At 44.9% G+C, this 20,502-nt stretch overlaps 2 protein-coding genes across 3 annotated transcripts in view; both read right to left on the minus strand.

Annotated features, from left to right (window-relative positions):
• Positions 1–856, minus strand: part of LOC308373544 (fibronectin type 3 and ankyrin repeat domains 1 protein-like) — a gene marked incomplete at both ends in the record, with an annotated part of 4,994 nt that extends 4,138 nt beyond the window's left edge. The window contains 2 exons of the mRNA XM_080849117.1: positions 1–19; positions 776–856. The exon at positions 1–19 is cut by the window's left edge and continues 115 nt beyond it. Coding sequence (XP_080705243.1) covers positions 1–19; positions 776–856 — 100 coding nt within the window. The remainder of the gene's footprint in view (positions 20–775) is intronic.
• Positions 857–3,409: 2,553 nt separating this feature from the next.
• Positions 3,410–20,342, minus strand: edrf1 (erythroid differentiation regulatory factor 1). 2 transcript variants are annotated; one of them, XM_080848661.1, is made up of 25 exons: positions 20,017–20,342; positions 19,069–19,256; positions 18,395–18,461; positions 16,175–16,300; positions 15,627–15,751; positions 15,079–15,229; positions 14,567–14,680; positions 14,038–14,159; positions 13,364–13,475; positions 12,801–12,948; positions 12,527–12,638; positions 12,162–12,267; positions 11,643–11,897; positions 11,443–11,514; positions 11,129–11,270; positions 10,631–10,822; positions 10,077–10,277; positions 9,484–9,717; positions 8,284–8,507; positions 7,331–7,489; positions 6,979–7,128; positions 5,427–5,580; positions 5,019–5,119; positions 4,217–4,371; positions 3,410–4,037 (listed from the first exon to the last, which is right to left on the minus strand). In XM_080848661.1, the coding sequence occupies exons 1-25, from the start codon at positions 20,098–20,100 to the stop codon at positions 3,884–3,886; spliced, it is 3,648 nt and encodes a 1,215-aa protein (XP_080704787.1). In that variant the 5' UTR covers positions 20,101–20,342; the 3' UTR covers positions 3,410–3,883. The 2 variants fall into 2 exon arrangements, with proteins under 2 accessions (XP_080704787.1, XP_080704788.1); XM_080848662.1 differs by lacking the exon at positions 14,567–14,680.
• Positions 20,343–20,502: the final 160 nt, after the last annotated feature.

Genomic DNA, 20,502 nt, shown 5'->3' on the forward strand with positions numbered 1-20,502 from the left:
CTATACTGTGATGGCTCACCTAATGTGTGTGTGTGTGTGTGTGTGTGTGTGTGTGTGTGTGTGCGACAAAATTAAGTATGTTTGAGAAACGTTTGGGTGGGAGAGAGAACTGTTTGAGATTGAGAGTGTGTTTTGCATGTGTGTATACGTGTGTGACAAATGTATAATTAACTTTAACTAAACTGTTCATAAACAAAATATATATAAATATAAATATATAAAAATACAGGTGTGCAAAGCACAAATGAAACAGCACTATGTGAGAACTCATCAGACCAGGCTGTCATGGAGTAGCAATAACACACCACCAGCATGTGTGTGTGTGTGTGTGTGTGTGTGTGTGTGTGTGTGTGTGTGTGTGTGTGTGTGTGTGTGTGTTGTGTGACTCTAAGTGAGGTATGAAATGTGTGGGTGAGCCAGACCCTACTTCAAATAGGACAAACACGACTTTACTTCAGGCTGAAAACTCACACACACACTATTCCTACAGACAAACACCGCTGTGACAAACTCGCCTGACACAGTAGCCTACACTTCCTTTCTTGCCACTAGGGAGCAGAGCACGCAACTGGCAGGGCACTTTTCTGGATCTTTCACATTTCTAGCTCAGAGTTCACATGTAAATAGTAATACACATGTACATCTAAGACTTATGCTAGTCCAAACAAACGTTCTTACTTATGGGGTCTGCAACAGTGCTAACTCCATAATGCCAATTACTGCATGAAGACAGACAGAGACAGATACAAACGCACACACACACACACCTGCTTACCTTTCCAACAAGAGGTGGAGCAGAAGGGGGAAAGGGCTTCTGATACACTACCCAGAAAAGCATAATCACAAACACAAACATGTCTTCAGAATTCACCTATGGTCAATATTTTCAGGATCAACCCTGGACCAGTGGAAGATTGGGTGCCTACATTGGGATGTTAGCCTACATTACATCAGCTGAAGGAAAATCTCATAAATCAGTGATTCTTGAGACCTGGGACAAAACATGTCCGTGACATAAATCACAGTTTTTTTTATCTTAAAATGTACGTAATATATTTTAAAAGCCTCACCAAACTCATCAACAGGACAAGGGTAGCACAACAATGTGTGTTTTGTTGTTGTCTAACATTTTGTTTTTATTCTTAATGATATTATATGTGACCAGTACCTACAAAAACCCATGTCCGAAAGCAGGTCACATCACACTGCAATGCTTTAAAAACTCTGAAAAGTGATATAAAATTGAACTTTATCTATATCATATGTAAATAACATAGTATTTATTTCACAAACATTAAAAAAAAAAAAATTGAAACATTTTGAATGTACTTTCTGGTCAGTTGAACATGTGTCCAGAGTTTTCGTCAACACCATCAGACTTTTTTAAATTGGGGAAAAAATCAGGAATAATTTAGGGCAGCTTTAACTCAAAGGACCCCTTGCCTTGCTCCTTGGTCTTCCTGGTGACATGAGAAAATTTGAGCTCTGGTAAGTTTTTAATAATACTTTGTTTTTCATATCTATTTACTAATATGCACACGTCACAACCATAGCGTATCAACTCTAAAATGGCTAAAGAGTCAACATTAGAGTAAAATGTTCTGCAATCTAGTGTTTATTTATATAGATTGGCTGGACCATGATCAACAGATGATAAACAAGATGGCTCCTGTGAGAATCTTGTGTGATATAAGGAGAAATGTACTTTTTTTGTCAACACCATCAGACGTCAACACCATCAAAACACCATCAAACACCATCAACATTTGTGTCTGATGGTGTGTTGACTTTCTCTGATGGTGTTGACTTAGGCCATTTTAGTGTCCATTTTAATCATTTTAATGCTGTTTATGCCAAAAATATCACTTCCTATGCATTTGTATTGCTATTTCAGATTCATGTGTCGAATTAAATCTAGTTTAGATGTAGAGTGTCAACTCCTTCAGATATATTTTTTATATTTTTTTTTTAAAGAAAATGGTATCTGTTTCATTCCTTGAAGGATATTTCACAAAGACTAACACATTTCCAATGTAGATGTGTATTTTTAATGCTTAAAAATTTCTCTGTTAAATCTGAAGGTTAAAGACAAATGTAATTCGTGATATGATTTCAATTCTACTCATTAAACATTGACTTCTTTGGCTCTAAACTTTTGTTTTTAATGATTTAAAGACCTGTGTACATTATAAGGGGAACTGGGAAAACTAATGAGTAAAAATATTTCTGATAAGATCATTTAAAATAATTTATAATAAGTATATTTATGTTTATGATGGTGTTGACAAAAATCAAGTGCTGACCCAGCAAACATTCAATTAACATAAAAAATCTACAACTGGGAGGTTGAACCAAAACATGTTTGGATAGACAAAACTTCATTTGACATAAATGTAATCATATATTTTGGAAGTTATCCAAATATTTTTTGGGAAAATCAAAACCTGTTTTGTCCCTTATCTCAAGAATCACTGAAATCTGTAATTCTTCACCAACCCCTATCTCCATCTGCCCAACTGGGTAATTTACCTGAGCAACAGTCTGCAATGATACAGTTAAGATGGCTGGCTTAGGTAAAATTATAAACTGGACCATTTATTGTTTGAAATGTTAGGCTACAGGGTAATACATCATTATACAATACCGCATTATTTATAACGAGAGCGCACCAACGGGAGGGTTAGCCACCATTAGTAAAACTAATAGCTAGCTAGCGATAGCTGCCTAGCTCAGCTAATTAACCGGTTGGCTTCCTCAGATGGGGTCTAGCCTTGTAATGTATCGCAGTTTTGTCTTAAGTGACTTAAAATGACATGTAAGAGAAACAGATTTAACTTCACCTGGATGTGTCATGACCTAAACTAGCAGTCAGCGACCTGGGTGGGAAGCGGAATGATCAAAAGATTAAGTGAAGTTAGAACAATTCCAGGCTTGCTGGAGGTCACTATAGTAACTGAAGTTCGAAAGTCTCCGTAACGTGCTTTGCGTTTGAATGTATAATTATGAATTATATCGCTTTATTAATTACTTTGACTTTAACAAAATAGCACTGGTGAACATAATCAAATACTACGCCATTATTAGGTTTAGGTTCAAAAATGTCTATAGGAACTTTGCTCTAACTTAATGACCATAGTTAGTAGCCTATGGACCCAGGCAAGGGTAAGTATTTCTATGTCGGGGACAGCTTCAGCATTCAAATGCTGTCGGGAAGCACATTTTTAAAGTACAGACTTTATCCATGACTAGACTTGACTAAACAAACCGAATTATGTGACCATTATAAGAGGACATAATTTCTTATAAAATGTCCGTAGGTAGGATCTGTCATATCACCACTTTTGCATGCTTAGGCTTGCACCCATGGGAGACAGGTGTGTGTGTGTGTGTGTTGAGACAAAGACACGGGTGAAAACAACACATTGTGTTTATTATTAATCTGTTCACATAAGTATATTGCACACATCCAAAGCTAAAGCTTCACACTGTTTTCCACAGACGCGGAATAAAAGACGGAGAAGCCTCCTCCTCCTCCTGCTCTTCTTTCTCTGCGTAGATCAGCGGAGTACACACGCTGGTGCCCCAGACAGCCGGGGTCAGGGTCAGACAGCCGGGGTCAGGATAAGGCAACACTGGTGACGTCAGTCAGAGAACAGAGCCAGAGGAACCCCAGGCGACTGCTTCCCTGAGAATATCTGTGCACCACAGAGTGGGTTACTCTGTGGTGTGTGTGTGAGCATGTGTCACTCTGGTGAGTGTGTGTGTGTGTGTGTGTGTGTGTGTGTGTGTGTGTGTGTGTGTGTGTGTCACTGTGGAGTGTGTGTGTGTGTGTGTGTGTCACTCTGTGCTGAGTGTGTGTGATTGTGACACTCCGTGGAGTAAGTCATTCTGTGGTGTGTGTGTCTGTGTTTCCTGTGAGCTGTTCCAGCAGCTGCAGGTATAGGGCGATACGCTCCACCAGTGGGGCCGCCTTTTCTGCCCGTAGAAGAGATGAGTACACCTGCCTATACACATACACACTGTCCTCATCCTGCCCGCTGCGAGTGCACACACACACGCACACACATACGCACACGCACACACCGTAAACAAGAGGGAAGAAAACAGTTAGTATAACGGCCATGTGGAGTGAAAGGTGGGGGTGGGGTTGTGGTACAACTTTACTCAATGTTTAACAGATATATGTTTGTCAGTGAACCTGTGTGTGTGTGTTTACCTGCTCTTGCGTTTGCTGCTCAGTTTGATGAGTTGCAGTAGCAGGAAAGAGAGGCTTGGCTCAAAGACGCCAATCAAACGCATCACTTCCTCTCTATTTAGCCCAGAGTTATCACAGCCCTCTGCGGAATCTTCAGGATCCTCTAACGGCGCACTCTGAAACGCATCAACACAACACACACACACACACACACACACACACACACACACACACACACACACACACACACACACACACACACACACACATTTACGAACCTTCAAAGGCAGGGAGAGATTGTGTGTGTGTATGTGTTCCTGAAGCTTCTTATGCAATTCATTTCCACATGAGATAGTGGCACTGTTGTGGAGGGCCGGGGACCAATAGGCTGAACTCAATTCAGCATGAAAAATTAGCCTGTTTTTGCCGTATTAAAGGTGTGCCCAGACGACCAATACACATGGCACAGACACACACACGAGAGCAAGCTTGCAATGCAATAGTATAAGTATACAAATGAATAGTAATATCAATTTTTATCGGTTAACGTTTGATTTCCCAGGCCGGTCAGGGACAGCCAAGGGGCCGCAAATGGCCCTGGGGCCGCACCTTGCCCAGGTCCGTTCTTATGTATGCAGCTGAAGGCTTGGCGTGTGTGTGTCAGTACCTGAAATTCCTTCCACGTCTGACAGCGTGCTGTGTGTGTGTGTGTGAGAAGGTGTACCTAAAGCTCCTTGTGTTGTCGCTGAAGGCATGCGTGTGTGTGTGTGTGTACCTGAAGCTCGTTTGTGTTGTGGCTGAAGGCATGTGTGTGTGTGTGTACCTGAAGGTCTTTGTGTATGCTGTTGAAGGCGTGGCGTGTGTCACACATGACCTCTAGAGCTCCTGTCAGAGTCTTCAGCTTCACAGCAGCACTGCTCTGACCTGAACCATGCACACACACGTACGCACACACATATACACACATGCACACCCATGTACACACAAACACACATACAGACAGATTAACACACTGTAATCAGGATCAATACCATAAAACAGTCCCAGATTTCTTTGAAATGGCTACAGCCATGAGAGTCTGAACTCTGCAGCTGGATAACCAGTTGGATAAAGGGTTAGCTAACACAAAGTGTATGACGTTATGACTCTCGCTTCTAGACAATACCCTAAATCATTCTATTCTAATGATATCCACACACACACACACACACTACCAGACACACACACACACCTGAGGTGGTAAACTGAATGAAGGCCACTCTCTCCAGCAGTGTCCGCAGCAGCTCACAGGGGGTGTGGCCAAGGCTGAGGAAGAGAGCCGATGCACGACTGTAATGGAGCTCCGCCTGGGAACGATGCTGCTTCCTCACGCCCTCACTACCCACCTGCAACACACACACACACACATATATTAACACCAAAGAAGCATAGAATAGTGAACCCAAGGGGTGTCCAGGAGGGAGCAGCAACCCTCACATTCTACGTGTGTGTGTGTGTGTGTGCGTTTGCGTGGGTGCATGCGTGTGTGCGCGTGTGCATGTGTGTGTGTGTGTGCGTGTGGTGTGTTTGTGGTGTGCTAAATGTGTTGGTGAACATAACATAATGCTATCTGTTTATTACAGCGCCACCATCTGGAAACTGGAAATAGTGCTTCCAATGTCTGAAACTCATGAACCTTGCCACACATCAGATGTGAATAAATTGGTCGATGACAGAATGTAACAGCACGTAGGCCTGTAAGTGCAAAGGCCCTTCATCGCCACTTGCGTCTATATTGGTCTGATTATTATTATTTATTTGTACTTGGGCAAACACCGCAAGGCCAAAAAAAAACACATAACTTGGCTGGTGGGTTAGAAATTCCACCCACTACTCAGGTGCTCTAAAAATGCCAATTTTCTCAAAAACCCATTTTCGACATCTCGTCAAAAATTGTTGGCCGATCATCCCAAAACATATTCGGAATCATCTTCAGACTTCACGGATCTGAAATTTCAATACATCCACCCCGTTTTGATTGTACGAGCAACTCAAATGTCATCAAAATGCCAAAGTACAGTAGTCGCTTGTATCTCGCCTACGCATTCTCTAATTTTCACGAAACTTAACACGTACATTCTCGATGAGGTCGATCCTTTACAAAACCTTAAATCAAATTATGCAAACAGTATCAATCTAATATAAGTATCTAACCTTTAAAACGCATTTAATTCACAATGTACCCTGTGTTTCTGATTTAACCTCCTGGCCTTGAACATATGTGTGCGTGTTTGTGTTTGTGCTTGCGTGAGCATGGGAGTGTGTGGGGGGGGGGAGGGTATGTCTCAGTGGATTCTTAATGGAACTACAGTCTATTTTAGGAGATAATGCAGCTCCAGTGTGTGTGTGTGTGTGTGTAGGAGAGGTGCTATGGGTCTCCGTGGATGTTTAATGGAACTGTCGTCATATTTTAGGTCATGTGGAATCTGTGTTTAAATTTGACATAAACAGTGTGAACATTGTTTCCCCAAACACTCAAATAAGGCTATAAAAGACTATTCTTGGTGTTGACTTGCTCACTGCGCATGCAGCTTATTTCGTTGCACGGCTATTTCTATGGCAACAGTAGATATTACACAGAACATACAGGGAGGAGAAACATCAGTTATGCCGTTTCTAACAATGTGATTGGCTCTTTTGGGCAAAACCTCCAGTTACAAATCCACCATGATTAGTCAGTCTGTGTGCCTGTGTGTGTGTGTGTGTGTGTGTGTGTGTGTGTGTGTGTGTGCGTGTGTCTATACCTGGTTGCGATAACAGCTGTGGTACATTGAGGCCAGTCTGTGGTTAATGGTTGCTGCTCTATACTGGTAGAGAGGTTGTCGTGGAGACGGTGTGTCGAGGTCACAGTAATGAAGTGACTTCAGCATGGCTTCAGTCACCTCCTTCTCCACCTGGGCGCACACACACACACACACACACACACACACACACACACACACACACACACACACACACACACACATACATACATACATATAAACATTAGTGATTACTGGAATACTCTGTGCAAGCCCTAGTATGTGTAAGCAGTGTGGGTGTATGTGTGAGTGTGTATGTGTGTAAGTTTGAAGTGTGGTGTGTGTGTGTGTGTACCTGTTCCTGAGCTTTCCTGGACAGTGGGGCGTGGTCCTGTAGTAGAGTAGCCAGGGTGAAGTAAGTGGTAGAGAGCTCCCAGTTGACCGAGTCCCACACTGTAGCATGGCTCCCCCTACTGCCCAACACGGATACTGCATGCGTGTAGTAATCCACAGCCTACAGAAAGAGAGAGAGAGGGGTGTGATACCTGTGACAGCTGTCAACTGTGGATGCCGTACGCTGCCTTGTGCAAAGTTGTTGGCAGGTTTGTGAGAGGTGACAGGTGTATTAGGTGTGTGTGATGTATGACAGCAGTATGAGATGTGTAAGTTAAGACAGGTGTGTGAGGTGTGTGTGATCCCAAAACATTAATGTGTGTGATGAATGGCATTTGTGTGTAGTGTGGGTGAATAAGGACAGGTGTATAAGGTGTGTGTGAGTTAGGACAGGTGTATGTGTGAATTAGGACAAATGTGCAAGATGTGTGTGTATGAGGTGAGTGTGTGCAGTAGGACAGGTGTGTAAGTGACTTAGGAGACGTGTGTGTGTGTGTGAGGGGTGAGTGTGCGAGAAAGGAGAGGTGTGTGTGTGAGGGGTGTGTGTGAGTTAGGAGAGGTATGTGTGTGAGGGGTGTGTGTGAGTTAGGAGAGGTGTGTTTGTGAGGTGAGTGCGTGCAGTGGGACATGTGTGTGAGGTAGGTGTGTCTGTGTGTGTGTATTTGTGCAGTAGGACAGGTGTGTGAGGTGAGTGTGTGAGTAAGGAGAGGTGTGTTAGGTGTGTGTGTGTGAGTTAGGAGAGGTTTGTGTGTGTGAGGTGAATGTGTGCAGTAGGACAGGTGTGTGAGGTAGGTGTGTGTTTGTGTTCGCAGTAGGTGAGGTGTGTGAGGTAGTTGTGTGTGTGTTTGTGTGCAGGAGGATAGGTGTGTGAGGTAGGTGTGTGTGTGTTTGTGTGCAGTAGGATAGGTAGCCCACCTTGTTGTAGTAGAGCGCCTCCTCTGGTGAGAACTCTCCGTGTCCGGGCTCATCTGATTGGCTGTGGGCCTGAGCACAGATGCGCATGAGGCGGCCCATGTTGCATAGCAACAGCGCTGTGTTGGTGGGGTCGGAGATGGCCTGGAAGTCCTGCAGGCCCTTCTCAAAGCAGGAGAAACTCCGCTTCCACAGGTCCTGCTCCGCCACACACACAGCTTGCTTCACTGGGGGGACACACAACTCTGCCAGTGAGTGAATGTGTGTGTGTTTTATGGATATGGACAATCAACAAACACACATACACAATCACACATATGCAACTCAGACACACACGTATGGAGAGAGATATGTCTCAAAAGTATTTGTAAATGCAAGTACCATGATCCACAAATGTTTCACGATTAACAAATGTGTTTTGCGATCCACAAAAACAAAATTCGTACTCGTGATTTGTAAGTTGGCATACATAAATGTATTATGATTTGTACACATATATGTCCATTCGTAAATATATCGTTTGTAATTTCTTAAAATACTTAACATTTCGTGCGTGCATTTCTCATGGTCTGTCATTTGTAAATCTACAATTCGCGTGTGAAGTGTTGAATCTGCATTTGCGGATCGCCCAATACACGCGTGCAATCCTTCTTCCTATGACGTACTTTTGAGAAATTCTTTTGAGACATGGCTTTCTGATCCACAAATATAAGCCCCCCCCCCCCTCTTCTTTTCGACAGTGCCAACCTATCCGGTAGGTGGCAGTGTTGTCCTCTGCCTTGATGGTTGTACGCCAGCGCGTTCAAGGATTTCGCCGCTTTTAGGGCACTATCAGATTCTTACTGTAAAGATATGGCTGGACAAGGAAGGAATTGCGCAATCTGAGATGAGGTACAGCTCATCGCTGCCTCATCGCCTCACTGTCTCCTGTCAGTTTGAACAGGACATCCGCAAATTAAGCGATTTTGATTATTGAAATGCTTGCAATGGTTGGAATCATGCAGAAAATAGATTTATAGCACAGATCAGGTCCTAGAGGTCCTTTCTTTTGTCTCCCCCTCCAGCCCTTTCATTGTTGTGTGCATTTGTAAATCGTGAAACATTTGTGGATCATGGTTTATTTTCCATTACAAATACTTTTGAGACATATCTCTCTCCATGTATACACATACACACACACACACACAAACTCATGTTGCTCACCCTCCTTCTCACTCTGCAGGGTAGCGGCCTGGTTCATGTAGAAGACCCCGAGCTCATTGCGGATGTTGCCGAGGCGTTTGCGTGTGTGCGTCCCCTGTTGCTCGGCAACCTCGACTAGGGGTCCTGACGTCACTGCCTCAGAGGTCAAAAGGTCATGCGCTGCCTCGTAACACTTACAGCTGACGAAGAGCTGGTACTCACAATCACCGCTCAGGTCAGTCGCTACAGAAAATGCTACACACACAAACATACACGAAAACACACAAACACACATAATGAGTATGAAGACATGGTACTCAGTCAGTCACTACAGAAGATACAAAAAATGCTGCAAACACACAATCATTCACCTACCAGATAGATATGCTAGTGTGTGTGTGTGTGTGTGTGTGTGTGTGTGCGTTTGTGTGTGTGTGAATGAGTGTGATTGTGTGTATGAGTGTGATTGTGTGTGTGTGTGTGTGTATATGAGTGTGATTGTGTGTGTTTGTGTATGAGTGTGATTGTGTGTGTGAGTATGAGTATGAGTGTGTGAGTATGAGTATGAGTGTGTGAGTGTGTGTGTATGAGTGTGTGTATGAGTGTGTGAGTACCTTGGCAGCTGCTCTCTCTGTGCAGGCAGTGCAGGAGCTCCTGGTCGTCCTGCGTCTGGTAGCTGTACTCCTCCAGGTAGGCTGCCCTATTGGAGGCGTTGTGCGCCAGCATGAGCTGCACGTCTCCACACAGACACAGACACTGGCTGTGGAACAGCAGCACCCGGGGAGCCAGACAGCTGCTGATGGAGCAGTACGCGTCTGCACAAACACACACACACACACACACACACACACACAGAAATGTACACACATATATTACACACATTTTTTTTCTCGTGCCTGAAAGACATCCAAATTACCCCTTGTGCATCAACCCAACACCCTTCCTCTGATAGGCTAGCCCAGGCTACCACCCTGAGTGCTGCTCATGTGTGCAGGCATCTGTTTTTGCATGAGTGCGGGCATCTGTGTGGGTATTTGTGTGGGGGCATCTGTGGGGGCATCTGTGGGGGCATGTGTTGGGCCTCTGTGGGGGCATCTGTGTGGGAATTTGTGTGGGAATTTGTTTGGGCATTTGTGTGGGCATCTGTGTGGGCATGAGTGCTGCTCACCGTGACACTGCAGGGCCAGTTTGATGTAGCGCAGCGCACGGCCGTACTTAAGCAGGTTGCTGGCGGCATCTGCGAGCACGTAGAACGCTTTGGAGGCCTTCAGGAAGAGCTGTAGCTTCAGCCGGTGCTGCCAGGAACCCGGAAGCATCCCGGAGCGACTCACTCTCTTCATCTCATTACTACGGCAACCCGCTGAGAGAGAGGGGGAGAGGGAGAGCAGGGAGAGGAGACAGAGATGGGGTGGGGCGGGGGGAGAGTGATGGAGAGAGAGAGATAGGGAGAAAGTGATGGAGAGAGAGTGGTAGGGAGAGAGTGATGGAGAGAGAGTGGTAGGGAGAAGGAGTGAGATAATACTAAGTAGTGACAGAGAGGGGAAAGTGGAAGTACTTGGAAACAAATCTTCCTCAGTCACACACGCACACTAACAAACACACACGCAAAAGCATGCGTACACACGTAGACACGTGTGCGCACACACACCCACACACACACACACACCTGGGTCGAGCAGCATGCTGATGTGTGTCTGAATGGCTCCTGAGCTGCAGGTCTGTTCATACTTCAGAGGGATCGCTGTGTGAGGATCGGCCGAGGGAAGCTCACCCTCACGCTTTATACTGTTGTCCACAGCCTTCAGCCCCTACACACACACACACACACACACACACACACACACACACACACACACACACACACACACACATTACACACACACACATTACACACACATTACATACGCACACACATTACACACACACACATTACACACACACACATTACACACACACATATACATTTACTGATTTACTTACCTTGAGTACATAGTTTAGCACATGCCTGCACCTTTCCTCTTTATCCTGAGACACAGGCAACACACCACTGGACTGCAAAGAAACACACACACGCACACGCACAGCACACGCACACGTGTCAGATGTGTTGCATAGATGCATAATTGATTCCCATGTCACAGGTGAAACGCTGGGCTGTAATTGGTTAAACTGTGACATACTCGCGTGTGATTGGTGGCGGTGTATTTCTCAGGCACGGACAGCTCTCCCACAGACTTAATGATGGCGACGGCCTTACTGTCGTCAGGTGTCCCCGCTGCGGCTGCAGCTGCAGCTGCGTCTTCCTCGTCCTCGTCCTCCTCCTCTTCCTCCTCACTGTAGCTATCCTCCGAGCCTCCACCTCCTTCCTCACAGGCCACACTCTCCTCATCAAGCTGGAACAGCTCAGCCAGCATGTAGTGAGCCGACGCCATCATCTGTTTAGCCAATCACGGGAGCGGACACAGGTCACATGAGCTCTGTCATCTACTCATGTGTGTATGTGTGTGAGTATATGAATGTGTGTGTGTAGACATGTGTACAAGTATGAGTGTGTGTGTGTGTGTATACATGTGTATGAGTACAAATGTGTGTGTGTGTGTGTGTCTGCAGACATGTGTACGAGTATTAATGTGTGTGTATGTGTGTGTGTGCATACAAGTGTACAAGCATCAATGTGTGTGTGTGTATATATGTACTACCTGGGGGTGTCTCTCTTCATCCAGGAGTTTGACGCAGTTCAGCAATAGCGTTCTGATGGTGCCATAATTCCTGTTCTGATTCTTCATCATCATATTACTGGCAACCCTACACACACACACACACACACACACACACACACACACACACACACACACACACACACACACACACACACACACACACACACACACTTGAGCTTGCCTTTATAATACATTTGCAAAGTACGACACCACAGGGTAAAGAGGTTCAGCTGCATTGCAAAATAGATAATAAAGTTTTAAAAGCTCAACAGGAGGCAGCTGCAGACAGAGTGCAGGATTCTCTGCTGAACAGTATTATGGGTAATGTAGTTTTTAGGGCTTACTTGTAGAGCAGGACCGCCACAGGCAGGGTGAAGGGGTTTTGACACTTTTGCTCTGTAGCTTCCTCACACAGAGTGGTGAGGTCATAGAGCTTCACAATATCACTTCCACTGGCTGAGAGGAACAAGACATGGTTGGCAAAACACCTTTACACACACACAAACACGAATATTCTCTCTTTCTTTCTCTCACACGTTTAGACACACACACACACACACACACACACACACACACACACACACACACACACACACACACACACACACACACACACACCTTTGAAGAGCCAGTAGGTGTGTCCCTCCTTGGTGCAGTTGGACTTGAGGAAGGACAGTATATTCTGGGCGATGTCCTTCACTACACGTGTGGAGAAGGTGGAGTTATCCAGGTCAGGAATGTCCTCTGTCTTTATCATCTCATACTTCTACAGAGGAGAAAGTGGGAGAGAGGGAGAGAGAGAGAGAGAGAGAAAGAGAGAGGCACAGAGAGGTACAAAGAAAGAGAGAGGGAGAAAGAGGAGAGAAAGAGAGAGATATAACACTCCTTAAGTAAACCATTGTCTAACTCTAACATGACTGCACTAAAACACCCAAAATCCACTTGTTCATCATCTCCAATTTCACACAGCAGCTTCCCCTACCCCATGTACTAAGACACGTCATGATGACATCATTAACGAGTTTATGATAAGCATAAGAGGGAGGGAGAGAGGGAGGGAGAGAGAGAGAGAGGGAGGGAAATGTACTGTAGACTTCAGGAATAGTTAAAACAGTGTGTGTGTGTGTGTGTGTGTGTGTGTGTGTGTGTGTGTGTGTGTGTGTGTGTGTGTGTGCAGTTACCTGGACGATGCCGTTGACATGGAAACACATGACGAGCTCGGGAACGTTGCACATCAGGTTGTCCAGCCAGTAGTCAATGCCCGTCAGAATGTTAATGGGCTTGTTGTTGTCCCTGACGACAAGATTCATTATGACCTCTCCGCATAGCACGTGTGATACACAAATGAAGTGTCTAATCTATGACCTAGGGTTAACCATATGTATTTACTTATGAGTAATCTGTCCTGTCATCTTGTGTCTAGAGCTGATCAGCTACACCCTGCTGCTCCTCTAGTTAATCTACACACAACTGCACTGCTTCTCCAGTTAATCACTGTAGGGTTAGGGTTAGGGTTAGGTTTAGCCTAGGCTCACTGGGCAGGGTTAGAGGTTAGGAGTTAGGGTTAGCCTCGACTCATGGGGCAGGGTTAGGGGTTAGGGTTAGCCTAGGCACACTGGGCAGGGTAAGGGTTAGGGGTTAGGTTTAGGGGTTAGGGTTAGCCTAGGCTCACTGGGCAGGGTAAGGGTTAGGGGTTAGGGTAAGCCTAACCCTAGGATCACTGGGCAGCACATAACATAAATACCATCTGGGCGCATCATTCTAATCATTATCCAGAATAATATTACGATGGAACCAAGAAGTATCCAACCACACCCCTCCCTCTAGGTCCTAGGGCATCCAATCACTAACTCACCTGAGTCTTAGGCTGACAGCTGGGTACCGCCCCCCTCCAAATATCGGCATGTTGGAGCCTACCAGCATGTGAATGTCCTCAAAAGTCCACATGATGTTCCGCACAAAGTCATTTCTTAAGCCCTACACAAATACACACACACCCACACACACACACACGCACACAAAAGGCAAACAGACACCCTCACGCACACACACACACACACAGAGAAACCCTCGGTTTAAACACTGGTGATGTGAACGGTTTAACTCTAATTTCAAGCATGTTTTATTTCCTCAAATGAAGAGTGTCATCTGAATGTGTGCTTTAAACTCTGAGATCTGTAGCATGGTCATGGTCACATGTCGTTCTATTACTGACCTATAGAGATTAGGTTTTTGCATTTGAAATGTTAGTAAATAAGTCAAACTTTATTTCCAGGGTTACACAAAAATTTCAAACTAAACTTTTGTTCTGTGGGCTAGGATTAGGCTCAGACTTTTGGACCTCAATGCTTAATGTGTGTGTGTGTGTGTGTGTGTGTGTATACCTGACTGCTCTCTCCTTCGTTGAAGAGTGTGGGTAGATAATGTTCTTTAGGGACTGAAGCCACGTCACTTGCCAACGCAACATCAGCCAAAGCAAACGAGCACCCCATTCCCTCCTGCAACACACACACACATGCAGTGACACACATACATACACACAGTGACACAGTGACACACACACACACACACATACACAGTAACACACATACACATGCAATGACACACAATCACACACATACAAACATATATACACACAGATATACACACGCACACACACACAAACACACAACCAGACAATCACACAATTACACAAATGTGAGCACAAATACGCGCACACACATGCACACATACACACACACTCATTTGCACACAACCACAAGCATGCATGCACACACATGCGCACACACACAATATATATTGCGCCTAATAATGAGCACACAACCTCAAGATTCCCTCATGTCATTTGCTACTGAACACAGTTTATTCCACACACACAAATCTGGGCGGGGCCTACCTCTTTAGATGGGGTGGGCTCTTCACAGTCAGAGGCGGAGCTATTGAAGGTGGCTGGCCAAGACAGCCCACAGTCCTCTACTGGCCCACAATCCTCCTCTGTCTCATCAGCATCAGCCGAAACAGGTTCAGCTGCTCCATCCCCATTAATACTGAGAGAGCGCACACACACACACACACAAACGAAATCGCAGACGCACACACACACGCGCACACACAACAGCCCAGGCACACACACGTGCACAAAGACACACACACACACACACACACACACACACACACACACACACACACACACACACACACACACAGAGGAAAAACACAGGCCTGAAACATTATTTGGTTTTCCTACTAATGGTAATGTGCTGATATGAAAACAAAGAGGCAGCTGGTGAACTACATCCAGCTCTGTGTCTTCTGTGCTAGACTAGAAGAACAAGAGGAACTAACTAGAGCAGACACACTAACCTGTAGTAAAGGAACTAACTAGAGCAGACACACTAACCTGTAGTCTGACCTGAAGCAGAGGACATTTTAAAGGAGACTGACCTGTAGTAGAGGAACTTGGACAGGATGGCCTTTTGGTACCAGTGCTCTTTGCTCTTCTTCTTGCGCTGCCATTTCTGGTCGATCAGCCGCTGGTAGAACTCCTTCAGCCACGTCCAGTCTCCCGTCTGCTCATTACCACACACACAGTCAGTACACTTGAGGTAGACTTTTGCTTTTACATTAATAGTGAAGCCACCCCCAGAATAAAAACATAAAATAATAATTAATTTTTAAAAAGGATAAATAACTAATAATGACACTAATAAAAATAATCAACCAGACAGAAAAAGTGATTTCTCGACAGATAGACAAAAAAACAAAAACACATGCATAGCATGGTTATTAGGAGTATGGTTTCCTTGTTCCTTGCGCACCTGAGGTAGATGTATCTGATGTAGATGTACCTGATGTAGAGGTATGTGTGTGAGCTCACCTGAGGTAGATGTATGTGTGAGCTCACCTGAGGTAGATTTACCTGAGGTAGATTTATCTGTGTAAGCCTACCTGAGGTAGATGTACCTGATGTAGAGGTATTGGTGTGAGCTCACCTGTGAGGACCGCATGAAGAGTTCTTGAACATCAAGCTCATCCAGCAGCAACGTCCGCCCAACCCGATGCACAGCCAAACTCACATGACTCTTACTGTAGGGGATCTTCAACAGCTTCTTAATGTTCTACACACACACACACACACACACACACACACACACACACACACACACATTTTATCTCACTTAATGTTCTACAGGCATCTCTCATTTACTGTTCTAAACACACACACACCAAATTTCACTTACTGTTGAACACTCCGCCACAAACAAACCCACCCACACACACACACACACACACACACACACACATACACACAGGCCAAATCTAACGTACGGTTGCACAGGCACACACACACAATATCAATACACACCATCTCTCAACTAATGTTCTACACATACACACACTGTCTTCATCATATGTGCGTGCAAGGCGCACTCATGACTATGGGTACATATAGTGCCACTTGAAAGTATGTGAACCCCTTGAGCACTAAGAGTTTTCTGTTGTTTTACCATGATTTTTCATTTTTTTTCATCACCAATTTTCCATAGATGAAATGTCAGGTTTATGTTTATCATTTGCATGTACTTGTTTGGAGGGAATTGTTTGAGTAGCCAAAAAACTACATGAAACACGGAATTAGTCTATTTCAAAAGTAAGTGAACCCCCAGCTGAACTGGTAAAGTCAAGCAGGTAACAGATTCGATGAAACTTATTTGGGTGCTTAATTAGTCAATTAAGCAAACCGATCAACTGAGACATCATTAGGGAAAGGTTTGGGCAACACAGATTAAAAGAGAGAGGAAACCAACCAAACTACTGTAGTGCCAAGGTGTACCCACACAGATCCACCATGCCGAGAGGAAACGAGATATCCGAGAACATCAGGAAGAAGGTACTGACAGCCCATCAGTCTTGGGAAAGCTATAAGACCATCTCCAAAAGATTCCAGCTTCATCTATCCCTCCAAGACAAAGAATTTAGAAATGGAGGGCATTGAACATGACCGCATCTCTGCCTAGAAGTGGACACCCATCAAGACCATCACCAAGAAGCACCAGAAGAAGAATAAATCAGGTAAAAGTCAACCCACACATCACCTCTAAAGAGTTTCGGACCTCTCTGGCAGCATCTGGGGTAAATGTACATGGGTCTACAATCAGACGAAAATTGTTGGTTTTGATCGTGACCAAATAATTCTATCTCGGACTCATCTGTCCAAAGAAGGGACTTCCAGAAGGCCTTTGGTTTATCCAAGTGCTCTCAGGCAAAGTTGAAACGGGCAGTTTTGTTCTTTCTTGAGAGCAGAGGCTTCCTTCTAGCAACCCGATCATGAATGTCATGTCCATTCAATTTCCGTCTGATTGTAGACCCATGTACATTTACCCCAGATGCTGCCAGAGAGGTCAGAAACTCTTTAGAGGTGATGTGTGGGTTGACTTTTACCTGATTTATTCTTCTTCTGGTGCTTCTTGGTGATGGTCTTGATGGGCGTCCACTTCTAGGCAGGGATGCGGTCATGTTCAATGCCCTCCATTTCTAAATTCTTTGTCTTGGAAGGATGGATGAAGCTGGAATCTTTTGGAGATGGTCTTTCCCAAGACTGATGGGCTGTCAGTACCTTCTTCCTGATGTTCTCGGATATCTCGTTTCCTCTCGGCATGGTGGATCTGTCTGGGTACACCTTGGCACTACAGTAGTTTGGTTGGTTTCCTCTCTCTTTTAATCTGTGTTGCCCAAACCTTTCCCTAAGGATGTCTCAGTTGATCGGTTTGCTTAATTGACTAATTAAGCACCCAAATAAGTTTCACCGAATCTGTTACCTGCTTGACTTTACCAATTCAGCTGGGGGTTCACTTACTTTTGAAATGGACTAATTCCATGTTTCATGTAGGTTTTTTGGCTACTCAAACAATTCCCTCCAAACAAGTACATGCAAATGATAAACATAAACCTGACATTTCATCTATGGAAAATTGGTGATGAAAAAAAATGAAAAATCATGCTAAAACAACAGAAAACTCTTAGTGCTCAAGGGGTTCACATACTTTCAAGTGGCACTGTATACGTGGGACTTGTGTGTGTGCTTTTGTTTGTGGGGATGTGCTTGAATGTGTCGGTGTGTGCGTTTGTGTTGTTGCCTTTCACATTCAAGAGTTTGTGTGGTCCGACCTGCACCTGCGCCTGTGTAGGTTCGAGCAGCCTAACACACTTACCTCCGAATCAGACACCACGTCCACACCATCTCCAATGCAGTCGATGAAGTCATACGCCATCCCAAAGCTGCAACACACACACACACACACACACACAGACACACACAGACACACACACACACACACACACACACACACACAGAGTTACATCAACACACACACACAGTTACATCAACACATATATACACACAGAAACATAGTAAGAGACAGACAGACAGACACACACACACACACACAGTCACAAACCGACACACACACACACACACAAATTAAGTTGCATTAACCCAAATATACACACAGAAACACACAGACACACTCACACACACACACACAGGCTTGTCCATGTAAGCAGATGAAGCAATACTTAAACAATGATGTCCTTGGTACAACACAACCATTACAACCATGGATATGTTATTACTACCATACAACCATTACATCCATAAAGATATTAATGTGATTGCATTATGTGCACTATATGTGTGTACCTTGAGAAGGGTTTGGTCCTGCTTCTGAAGCCCAGCACAGATGTCCCAGCTCTGAGTGTGTGTGTGTGTGTGTGTGTGTGTCTGTGTGTGTGTCTGGAGAAGGGTTTAGTCCTGCTGCTGAAGCCCAGCACAGATGTCCCAGCTCTGAGTGTGTGTGTGCGTGTGTGTAGACCTGTGTGTGCGTACCTGGAGAAGGGTTTGGTCCTGCTGCTGGAGCCCAGCACAGATGTCCCAGCAGTCCCCAGCTGACTCTCTCTCAGCCAGTTGGCTGGAGGCAGCTTCAGGTCTGTCTGCTCCTGCAGTACTGCATACGTGCACGGAGGGGGCGCCGCAGAGTACTTCACCACAGCACGACTTTTCACCACCATTGCCCCCTGCGCAAACACATGCAACCATGCCTTAAATAATACACACGCACACTCAGAGGCAGAATGGTATGTGTGCAGGAACACACATAGGCTACATCCACACTCTCACACAGACACATAAATAAACACACACATGCATGGCACAGACCTCATGTCAGCCATCTCTGACAATCTAATGTTGACTATCTGCACCCCCACTCACAAACAAACACAAACACACACAAACAAACACCCACACACACTCCCATTGTCTCCTATAGCAATTTACCCTACACTCATACTGTAGGAATCGAGGGGAAACCTGAAGCCTGATTTGTTGTAGCCCTTTATCATGTGAGGAAATAATGCAGGGAAACTTCATACTCAAGCACTCAATTACTCAGAAGGCAACCAAGTCCACACTCTCCCCAGAATTCTTAGAAGGCAACCACGTCCACATTCCCCCCACACCTCTTTCTCAAGCACTCAAATACTCAGAAGGCAACCAAGTCCACACTCTCCCCAGAATACTCAGAACGCAACCACGTCAACATTCCCCCCACACCTCTTCTCTCTTCAGACTGAAAACGCAGCTGGGGGTCTACTACCAGCTCCTTGCGAGGAAGCAGATGTGAGATGAACGGGAGCGGGCTCCCAGTGACAGAAGCTGTGGTTAACATAAGCAAATATTTTATCTCCAAGCCCGGAAGGCAGCGTCACTGTCAGAGCTACGTTAAATGCCAACACATAGCTTAGGGAGCACAGGTCATAGCTAAGTTAACATTACCTGTTTACAGTCTTCACTTCCGTCACTCATGTCTCCGCCGTCCTGCTTCCCCGACACGGACGGTGTGCTGTCCGAGGAGCTCATTTTGATGGTCTCATCTCCATTCAGTCTGTTTTATGTCCAGAACCTTCTCGTACTCTCTAGGCTTGCCCGTAACAACCAGCATTAGCCTATTAGCATCGTACAGATTTGTTTGTATATCCACGTTGAATAAAAGCGACCAATTTTACAGCGACAACCACCATTAAATAAAACAAGACACTGTTGTGTTACGATCTTCCCCTATATTATTGTCTATTCCCTAAATGTGTATTTTAGTTCTCCACGTTATATGCAACCTGCTTAATTGCACCATAACATCCGGCGTTAGACGGAAATGAACTTCTTCTCTCTTTTTTTTTAGTTAAAATATTATGAGAGCGGATTTACCGACCCCTAGTGGACAAATCTGAAACGACAAACGAGTGCTTACTATATCGCGGCATT

The sequence above is a fragment of the Sprattus sprattus genome, assembly GCF_963457725.1.
Source record: "Sprattus sprattus genome assembly, chromosome: 12".
Taxonomy (NCBI): Eukaryota; Metazoa; Chordata; class Actinopteri; order Clupeiformes; family Clupeidae; genus Sprattus; species Sprattus sprattus.